This window comes from Diadema setosum, chromosome 20 (genome assembly GCF_964275005.1).
Source record: "Diadema setosum chromosome 20, eeDiaSeto1, whole genome shotgun sequence".
In the NCBI taxonomy this organism is placed as follows: Eukaryota; Metazoa; Echinodermata; class Echinoidea; order Diadematoida; family Diadematidae; genus Diadema; species Diadema setosum.
Window position 1 is genome coordinate 25,007,806 of NC_092704.1, and position 11,466 is coordinate 25,019,271.

The 11,466-nt window shown below is 36.9% G+C and overlaps 1 protein-coding gene across 1 annotated transcript; it reads left to right on the top strand.

Moving 5' to 3' along the window:
* Positions 1-5,531, top strand: LOC140243260 (cytochrome c-like). The gene is made up of 4 exons (XM_072322930.1): positions 1-28; positions 611-781; positions 3,188-3,407; positions 4,068-5,531. The coding sequence occupies exons 3-4, from the start codon at positions 3,215-3,217 to the stop codon at positions 4,232-4,234; spliced, it is 360 nt and encodes a 119-aa protein (XP_072179031.1). The 5' UTR covers positions 1-28; positions 611-781; positions 3,188-3,214; the 3' UTR covers positions 4,235-5,531.
* Positions 5,532-11,466: the final 5,935 nt, after the last annotated feature.

Here is an 11,466-nt window from a genome sequence, read left to right on the forward strand (position 1 = left end):
GGCATGGACTTGCACTCTAGTAACTTGGGTACTATAGTACATCTCTTGGGTAGACAATACTTTCAACGTGAAATAAGACAAAAACGTGAAGGAAGCATTCATATTATATCAATACGTTCAATTAATTAGTGTTAAACTTACATAAGATGGAGCACTTTTTTGAGTGTTTTTTTTTTATTAAATTCATTGTGTGCGTGCCCATAGGCCTACATCTTTTTGGAGCACTTTCGATTGTCCTTGCTGTAAGAATAGAGCCTCATTACATGGTATTGCTACGATCTTGTATACAAATACATGTACTACTTCTAGTATGCAGTGTAGTGAGTGAAAGTCAAACCAGCTTTCCACCTCCCTGGTCAAACCGACTGGATATGTGATTAACGCAATTTACAGTAGTCCAAAGTCCTGGTACTCGTTGACGGTACGGAAAATAACCTTCCGCTTCCTTCGTGACCGTTTCGTGACCCCAAACGTCACACATTTATTTCGTAGCAGGACGCACGCGTACGCCCATCGTATCGTATGGCACATAAGAGCACGTAGTACTGCGCGCACGCAAAGGAAAGGTTATGAAGCACATGCATAGACTTACATCAGCTAGATTACACAGAGAGGAGAATAGGCCGAGGAAACATTACGTGTGCGATCTGTTTCGTGCGTACGCCGCCATTACTCATGCCATTCACCGAATTTTGTAACGTCCGTTCACTACTCTCGATCGGAAGTCGGAACTCCTGAGTTGAATAGTGCGATTGAAACTTCTTAGTTTTAGACTTTAAAGGTAAGATTTTATGTCTTGTGTTTGACATTATTATTGAAAGTACTGCGATGGTCATTTAGATCACACAAAATTTGGGATTTTTCCATCGAATTTTAGTTACATCAGCGTGCTTTCACTCAGTCGGTAGCCGGCTACTAGGACCTACATGTCTGCGGGGCAACCTTACTCAACTGACTGACGCATATGCTTAACCAACGTGTAGGCATGTCTTCATTGACATTGATTTCACGATCACACAAAATGTCTCTGCTTGCGGTGCAAATCATATTGTTATTTAATATATAATTCCAGACCTGATACACCTATACTTAGTAGACAAATTAATAAGGCAAAAATACTAACAAAGTTTATTGTTGTACTAAGTAGACGGAGTAGAGATATAGACTAGTATAACAGTCGGTGAGTGGAAGTGGCGTGATCATACGTATGCCATGATATATAAGGTTCCCCATATATAAGCGTAGGCCCTAATCAGTTTCTACCTCGATTGTCGCCACTAACGTTACATTCATACACATTGTATGTGTCATTGTCTGTGAGGTTAGGTGATGTGCAGTATGTGTGTGGGTCAAGGTCAAGAATGCCGCAACTGTGGCCTACATCATACATGTACCACCAGTTCGGGTATTTGGACCAGCACCATGCACCAGGGAGAAGAAACAAAAATACATGTAGGAGCCTAACATTAGGCCCTATCTCCGTTGTACCGGTGCTCAAGCTCCTGCCGAGAAGTGTTGATACAATTGTATGTGTTCTAATCTAAAGGTTACAGTTGTATCACTGGTGTTGCTTTCCTTTGCTTTGAGTTGACAAAATACAAGTTACAACACATTTAGACCCTCGCACTAAGCAGCTAGCAGCCTAGTGCTAGGGATCTACTGTAAAAGTGGATATTTTCGCGCGACTAATTTTTCGCGCTAGGCCGGGTCAGAAGAGTTTCGCGTGTTTTTAATTCCGCGGAATCAAGACATCACGCACGGGAACGTATGGCAAGCAAAAATATTCGCGTGTTTTTATTTTCGGGCTAGTTTCTGGTTGCGCGAAAATTTCAACACCGCGAAAATTTCCACTTTTACAGTAGTTCTGCTTTTATCAAATGCATCATTCCTAAAATGCAACTTACCAAGCCAGCAATGCAGCATCAATTTGCTGCCCCCTTCAACATTTTTTTGAAACATGAATTGTTGAAAGTGTGTAAAGAATGCAATGCAGTACTGCCAGGAGACTTGAAGAAGATTTGTAAAAATTGCACTTCTTTAAACCATGTGGAATCATATAAAAATCTGCATTGATTAACCGATTTCACCAATTATACAAAATTCAAAAGTTTAACAATCAAGTGCTAAACCTGCCAAACAATATTTTATAGATCTACATTAAAAGTGTATGCACAAATGTGTGCAAACTCAAGGTAGTAATACTATAGATCTGGTCTATACTATATACAATGTGTAACCTTCTTATGAGATACTAGTACCTGTACAAAATACTCCTTTTTCAGCCCAGGGGTATTAAACAAGCTAACCACTAAGTTCCATTACAGGATTTCAACATTTCCTGTGGAATACACCGTAGAATTGTCAAAATCAAGAACCTCTTTTTTGGTCTCTATTTCTATTAAACTCTGTGGAAGAGCAGCTTGGAGCATTGAACATTATCCTCTCAAAGCCAGTTAAATGCCAAGCTTGCAATTGTCATGCTAAAGAACCAACACATAAATTTGCACAAATTACAATTAGATTCCACTCCTCTAACACCTCCCTCGTTGGACTTTTAAAACAAGTAGAGTCTATAAGAGTCTATGTACACTATCGTGCCGTGTGTAACCAGATGTGGTCTACATTGTACATGTGTGTGTAAAATCCTTATGAAGTACTTTGTAAGCAACCTGTTTTTATTAGTGTTTCTGTTGTCATCGTGGTCATATTAAAGAGCCAATGAGAATAATACTATGAATGTTATGAAAATTTTAACTAACAGTTGAGGTCTGTGTGGTATGTAATTGTAATGAATGTAAGGTAAACTGCATGTGCATCTTTCATGTAGATTCAAATAAAACTAAACCAGAGAACTATCTACACCATCTAGCATCAAAATGCGAATTGGTTAGGTAACCAATTGGATGGTACTACTTTACTTTGGAACAATTTGTTTCAGAAATGCCATTGAAGCAAATAATAATGTGGAAAATTTGCGTTAAAGTCACAAATTAATCATATTACTGAACAGTTTGTGTCCTAAAGTAAAACAAATGTGATGAGTCATCAAACATAAAATCAGTTACAATTGTGTCTACTCAGTCCTCTCACTGAGAATATTTTGGTGGTAAGTTGACACCACTTCTGATTTTTCTGATCTCCTTTGTTCCCCCTGTACTCTGGTTCTTGCCAACATGTGCTTCTCCAGTGATACTAGATACCTCATCTTGTCACAATGGGCAAAACAGTAGAGCCAAACTTCGGAGACCCAGATAAGGGTGCAAAGATCTTCAAAGTGAAATGCACACAGTGTCATCAGATTGACAACAGCGGGAAGCACAAGCAGGGCCCAAACCTCATGGGGCTTTGGGGCAGGAAAACGGGCCAGGCTGAGGGGTTCAAGTACACGGACGCCAACAAGAACAAAGGTGAGGCCAACCAGTATTTTTTTTTTTTTGTGTGTATGTGTGTGTTGTGTTGTTTTGTTTTCAAAGAGCATTGTATCATGTTCATGTAGTGTGTTGTCATATTTTTTCTTTTTGGGGTGGGGAGAGGGATGGACAGAGAGAAGTCTCAGTGCATGGAAATCCTGTGGATTCCTACAGTAACATAAAATGCGAAAATATTCTGGTAGTACAGCATGTGTATTCACTTTATGGGCAAGATTAACATTTTTAAAGAGAAAGTAACATTAACTTTCCAACAGATAGATAAGTGCATTATACATGCGACTCTCAGCACAGCAAAGTCCTCAGGACCGGCAATTTTCTTTGTGTTTCATGGAAATATGCCGCAGCCAAACAAATGAAATAAATACTTGGATGTACATGTATGTATGTTTATGATTTGGGGATCTAAATTTATATTTTGTTTGGACAAAATTTTGTGATAAGCATGTTTGTGTCAATGAGAGCACACTATAATTGTGTACTGATTTTTCTTTGCAGTTGATTAAACGTGTAGGATGTATAAATCTGCATTGTTGGTGTGAGAGGTGATTGTCCTGTGAAGTGATCTGGAAGTTGAATAAATCTTGACCATTATTATTTTTGTATTTTCTTTTTTTCTCTCTCTGTTTTCTCCCACAGGTATCACATGGGGCTTGGACACGTTATGGGTCTATCTGGAAAATCCCAAGGCATACATCCCTGGAACGAAGATGGTGTTCGCTGGCCTGAAGAAGCCCAAGGAGCGTGCAGACCTCATCGCATATTTAAAGGAGAAGACGACGGGGAATTATACCAAGGACAATTAATGACACGCTACTTAGCTGGTTTGGAAAGACCTCAAGCATTTCATGGAATAACTGTATTAATATATTTATACAAAGTTTTTATTGGATACCTAAATGTGTGTACATGTGACCATGTTATCAAGACTTGCCATGACTGCTGGCAAGTCTATTTCATTGTATACACAGTACTTGTGTCCAATTAGAGTATATTATACAGTTAAGATTCAAAAATTGTATGCCATTTGCAGTGCATTGAGACAGGCCAAGATTGGTTGGTTTGGTATTGAATTGAATCATGCTAGCCCCTAATATGCGATCATTTTACTAATACTTCGGGCGCGAGTTTGTTTTCTTTATTCATGTATTTATTTGTTATTTATTCATTTATTTTATATTTTTTTTAACATTTTTCCTATATGTTTTTATTCCAGCGTTGTATACTGCTGTGGCTAAGTAAGAACTGTCTTATTCAAACTTGAAAAACTTCAGAATTGAAGAACACAGAACTTGTTCTGTGTAGCAAGTTACATATTTGATGTGATTTATGTGTGTGATGTCTTAGAAGCCATGTCTACGCCAGTTTTTAAAGTATATCTTGGTGGATAAAAATGGATATCTGCATTGGCTTCATTTCTGCTCAGTGTTCAGGAACGAAAAAGCATGAAGAATGATATTTTATTCATTTTGATGCCATTGTGTCCTACACAAATGCAATAGTGGTGCATGTAGCTGCAATTTTTAGGAGCTCAGGTAGGAATGCCCATTTTTGTTTTGTGTGCTTGGATTGTGTTTGGAGAGTTAGTCAAATTAAAGAAAGAAATGAATTGGAGCAGAAACAAAGAGATGGAAAGTGAAAATGTGTAACTTTGTGTAAACTGTATGATTCAGGGGTGTGAGAGTCCAGTTTACTCTGACTTCAGACTTTTTTCTTTCTTTTTTTTTTTTTTTTGCAGTTCAAATGCATTGAAATGTTTGGTTTAATATACAGTCAAACATTTGTGTCATAAGTTGTTAGGTTTTTTTTTTTTTTTAGACTTTTTTTTTTCTGCAAGAACTCTCACACCCCTGATGATCATTCGGTATGCCATAGTCCCTGTGCCGTACAAAATTGCAGACAAACTGAAAATGACCTATTTTGAGGTTTTTATCAAGCCCTTCCAGTATATAAGTCATTGTCCCATTGAGCATTACTGTACTTCAAAGAAACGTCACAAATATTCACCTATGGAAGTGTGTCGATACCTTGGGTCGAAACTGAATCATGTTCTTCGATACCATCATGAACGAGGATTAAAAGCCTGTGATGTTGTACAATTTATTCAGGTGTACCCCCTTTTTCTCTTCTTTCAATGACCTGGCAGTGTTAAGCATTTGTAAGATACTAATCCACCCAAGCTGTGTACTGATATCAGATTGGCTTAGTACAGTGTGAGAGGACAGTGGATCAGAGTGGAGGTTTTACTTGCAACCTTCATCCGAAGGCAGCAGCCTAATTCTTTCGATTCCAGCAGACTGGTTTTACTTTGTGCTGTGGAGTAATTGTGTGAAGGTGAGCCCTGTGGAGTCTTTGGAATCTTTCAAGGACTTGTCATTCACGGCTGGGTGACTGTCTATTGATTTTACCTTCCCAATTAGGGCAACCCTCTTGGCAAAATGCGCTCTGCAACAGAGCTATTTTGAACAGCATGTACATGTACTTTGTGTACCAAACAAGTAAACAACTACATGTACACACATGAACCAACTTCAATGCAAATGTTGCATATTTATTGTGTAAGCCATGAAACAGAAATGGTCACAAGATGTGTGAACACTTAGACGAACACTTCATTATACAACATGTACACGTGATTGCATCATGACATATAGAAGTGAGTATGTTCTGTGATTCTGTGCTGAGTATATACAGTAGCTACTACAGCTACAAGCAATATTGAATGTGTACGTGTCTATGAGTGTGTGTTTGTGTGTGTGTGTATGTGTGTGAAGGTCAAATCGTAATACAATCAGCATTTACCAAGTATTACAAGTTTTACAAAACTATTATAGTTCATTAAGTTATTACAAGTTTTACAAAGTTGGTACATACACAGCATATACACTGTAATTATTTCATCAAATTTGGTGTATGGGGTTACAGCACTTACAAATTTATTTTGGGGGTTGGGCAGGGGGAATAAGTGGTCCAAGGTTAAAAGCTCTTCTGAAATATTTTTGTTAAACCTGAGTACATTGTACTAGTCATCACCTCTATGATTCAAGTTTCAAGCAAATTATATGACCTGATTCACGTGTCTTCCTATATGGTTTCATATTGACACAATCACGGAAGCAAGAAGAATAAACATTAATTTTGCAAATGTAACCCGCTTATCGTCGCTAAGTCAACACAACCTCCATTTTTAATATGAATGAAAGGATACGATTCCAAGAAGATACGCTTTATTGAGACTGTATGCTCTGGTTTTCTTTTCTTCATAACTCTCCTCTTCTTTTCTTTCTGCTTCTTATTCTGTATCTATTTTCCATCAGTCTATCTATTTACTGTATAACATTGGGCAAAATGTACATTTATATGTATACGTCGTGTAATTTTCATCCCTGTTTGATGAGTAAACATCTGTGTCATAACTGCTTTTGATATTACAAAGCACCGTTTGCTGAGAGTCATCCGTCCAGATCGGAGATTAGTTTTGTTTCTCGTTATCGACAGGCTGTGAGTAATATATCGCAAAATTTGCTTGATAGTTAACCGGAAAACGCCAATGATTAATTCAAGAGTTAGACGGTGCGTTTTATTGACACTGAGGGATTAACAAGTCATCAGACGGAAATATCAGATTATTAAAAATTTAAGGGTTAAGGCGTTAATTGCGCTTACGAAAGACTGTTGTCTGGAAACAGAAGAACTAACACTGCAAGGAATAACATAATATTGTACGTTGTTATGCCATAATATTTGATGATTTAAAAGTGGAATATCTTGATATTTTCTTACATCATGAAGAAAGTAAAAACCTGCTCTAACGGCTACCTGTCTATAACGGCCATTTTCTCGTCTTTGGATAGCCGCTATGGGTATAGGTTTGACTGTATATAACTTATGATTCAAACACTGTCAGGATTTTTATTTAAAAAAACTTTTTTTTTTTTTCTGAGTACAGTATAATGGCTTAGGCTACCCTACTTTATCATCAATTTGGTCTCTCAAAGTTTGCAGATTAGAAACACTTTCAGTTATAAAATTTTATCAACGATAACTTCAAACAAGAGCTCAATAAACCATTAAACTTTATTTCCTTGAACATATTTGGTAAGAGAAGTTCTGTTCACGCAGGCATCATTTATATTTTAATTGAGACGCCAGTGCAACGTCGGAAGTTGTTTGTTGTAGAGAGATAAATTTCAATGACATTTCGTAAAAGATACTTCACGAATTCTCTTCGAATTTGGTACAGATCACACGGTGTGTAACAGTTTAGTGAAAGGTGTTGGACAAACGGGCCAGAGGTTTATATGAATGGTATAGATTGGGGGAAATGGTTCCATGACATTTGCTCCAGCGACATTTGCTCCCATGAAATATGCACGCTAAGCCAAACATAAATTCTATCCACAAACATAACCCTAACCCTAATCCTCACATCAAACTAAACCTCAAACCCTATCACAACCGTAGCCCTAAGTCCTTTGAAGATTTGAAGAGCGGAGCAATTGTCGCAGGAGCAAATGTTGCATTTAAGACACTGCTTATGTTCTTGACATACAATGTATCAAAATAGTTTGTTATGTGCTGAGTGGGTACACACAGTTACTCAAGAAGTACAGTACAGGCCTACACACATATGGACATCGTCATACATTGTAGATTATTCAGCACACTACACTTAATGAGTCTTTTGCGTCACTGTTGCATCAAAGTTGATCAGTCAATGCTTGGGAATATCCCACAAAAAGCAGACTGAGATTCCATTCTGCTAACTCTGGTAATAGGTCCTACATGTAAACTTTGGCTTATAAGCGGTATGTCAAGTTCTGGTGTTCAACTATTAAACGCTGCACATCGGATGAAAGATTTTAATTGTTATTTCAAATTTGTCTTCATTCTATACATTGCATGTACATTGCTACCTTTTCCGCATAAACATTACATTTTTGAACGTATGAGGATTGTGTGGTTGAACTAAATTCATGTGTTTCATTAGATTTGATGAGATCAGGGTATGAGTGTCTCACAATCGAAGCATGGTTTGACAAGGCCTTTTTAACTCATGTCTGAAAAAACAATTAACGGTTTGGGCGTGGCCTTCCACAGCAAATCATTCAATAAACAATGAGAGTTAATAGATATACATTGTTGCAGTTTCCGAGGAGCACCAACTGCGGGGACTCCCGAGCGCCATGCTGGGAATAATAGGATTTATTCACATCATTCAGTGTTTTTCAAAGCTGCCACGTTATCCAGTCCTTTTGTTTGGAGGCTGCGCCTTGTGTAGACTGTCTTGTAAGGACGCCTCTCGGCTATCCTATTATAGTGTCTAGGTTGTTTTATACATTCGAGGTTGTCTTATCCCAACGTTGCGCATAGGCCTAATTCAAGGTAGCTTTATAGATGGAAGGGTCTTACCCTGAAGCCTTCTTTCATTCTTATGACGACATCATGATTATGTCTACCTACTGACTGATTGTGATCCGTAAACACAAGGAGGTATCCTTGGTAAACACAATCTTCAAGGCTTTCGGATATAGACCTATGACTTCACGCCCTGTAATTCAGTCCCGAATTCGGTCAATGGATGTGATAAACTTTATGCCCATAGGCTCACAGGTCCTATATGCAAACTATAAACGTAGAAGATTATATAAGAAGCATTTAACGCCTTTCTATATAACTCATAAGAGCGACTGGAAAGAGAGAACACTTTTCGGTCGCGCACTTGGATTATGTTAAATTACAACAGAAAGGACTTATTTCTCCACGAAATGTTAAACTTTTTTTTTTTTACGAACGATGATTTGGTTGTCAAAAAACAAAAACAAAAACGTTTCTTGCTCTCAGTGACAGCACGATGACAATCATAAACAACATAGCAGCGAATGCAGGCACTACTTTATATTTTTCCATAAGGGGCCTAAACATGCATATGAAATATAAACTAACAATTTCAATATCAAGTACATGTTTGTATTCTTATATCAATCATTTGTCATTTTGTGGAAAATATTTAAAGGTCAAGAAGATCTGAGAAGTTGACCAAGAAAAATATACAGTCATTTTAAATCAGGGGAATGAGACGACCATGAGATCAAGCATGCAACTATTGAACAACATCCTCGCAAGTATTTGATAGGCCCTATGCTCCAAAATAAATATGGATGATGTGCTGAGAAATGTATAATAGGTTTACAAACAATTAAATTTTTGCCTGGATATATAACTTATGGAATGACTTACAAATTAATGACCAGCGAAAGATCTTCATTGCAAAACAGAAATACTTGCATGCGAACTAAATGAGGGTTTGCGAAGTTTCATTTGGATGGACCGTCGATCGAATTATAATTAAAGTGCATGAATGACTGAGAATAACTGTCTTAATTTATTTTCAAGTTTTCATTTGCACCTCGGTATCTCCTTCTATGATTACTTATGAACTATAGGCCTAAGAATTATAAATCGTGTATGTATGAATCCGTGCTCACGAAAATTATCTTTAAGCGCGTATTACGAGTGTATAATAATCATAATTATAGTTAAAAAAAATCGAAATAACTGGAAATCGGTGTTTCAAGGGAAACCAGAAATAATTGTTTCTTCTTCTTCTTCTTCCTCTTCTCTTCTTCTACTACTATACTACTACTACTACTACTACTACTACTACTACTACTACTACTACTACTACTACTACTACCTTTTTCTTTTTCTTCTTCTTCTTCTTCTCCTCCTCCTCCTTCTTCTTCTTCTCCTTCTTCTTCTTCCATTCTACATCCCTCTCAGTAGAGTACTGCGGAAGAGTGAGGTGCGCGGTCACGGAACGCGTACCGGTAGTGGAGGATACAGTTTGAAGACACACTCAAATAAAAGGAGAAAAAAAAATAAAGGTGCAAGTAAAAATTATATATATATATATATATATATATATATATATATATATATATATATATATATTTATATATTTATATATATATATATATAATTCATATTCTTCTTTTTTTTTTTCACGGAGGGTGACATGATGACTCCAGGTTGGACAAGCACTAATGATGATGATGATGATGATGATGAGAGGCGGTGCTTAAAGACCTCAATGGATGGGGCTGACACCGCTTCGGCTGGGAGAACATTCCAGAGCACACTGGGGAAGAAGCTAAACTGGTATGCTATACAGATTCTGCAATGATGTTGCCTGATATGTAGATGCACGGTGACCTCGATCCTCGATCCCTTTCCTTCTGAAGCTGGGAACAGTATATGAATATATGAATATATAAATATAAAAATATATTAATATATGAATACATGAATATATAAATATAAAAAAAATATATTGATATATGAATATATAAATATGAAAAATATGAATGTATGACTATATAAATATATGAATACATTAATATATCACTTGAGTAATATAAAGATATATGAATGTGTGAATATGTTTTATATGGAGAGGTCAAGGTTAAATATTTGATTAATACCACATGAATAATAGCAATTTGTAATGCACCGACATAAAAGTTGTTACCAGTAGTTGTAATCGGTTCGTAATGCATCATGCGTTTATATGTCAAAAAAGCTTTAAATCTTTCTTGTTTACTTTATGCAGATGACACAATAATTTTAGCAGAAACTCCGGAGGAGTTGCAAAAAGCTCTTGATGCTGTAGATAGTTATTGTCAGACATGGCGCTTGACTGTAAATGCAAGCAAGACTAAAATTGTTATTTTCTCCCGTGGGAAGGTTAGAAGAATTCCTGAATTCGTTTATGCTGGTGATCCACTCGAGGTTGTAGATGACTTTGTGTACCTTGGAGTTAAATTCAATTATAATGGTAGTTTTAAAAAGGCAATTTCTAAACAAGTCACACAAGCTAGAAAAGCACTCTATAGCATGTTGGTCAAGGCTAAAAAGTTACAGCTCTCTGTGGACACACAGTGCCACCTATTTGATCATCTTGTTTTACCTGTTTTACTCTATGGTTGTGAAGTCTGGGGTTATGAGTGCATAGACCAAATTGAAATTTTCCATAGGA

What these genes read in the sequence shown, in the direction of transcription:
- LOC140243260 (XM_072322930.1), top strand. Translation starts at nt 3,215, where the DNA reads ATGGGCAAAACAGTAGAGCCAAACTTCGGAGACCCAGATAAGGGTGCA. An exon ending in GGACGCCAACAAGAACAAAG is followed by an intron (nt 3,408 to 4,067) that starts GTGAGGCCAACC and finishes TTTCTCCCACAG; the next exon opens with GTATCACATGGGGCTTGGAC.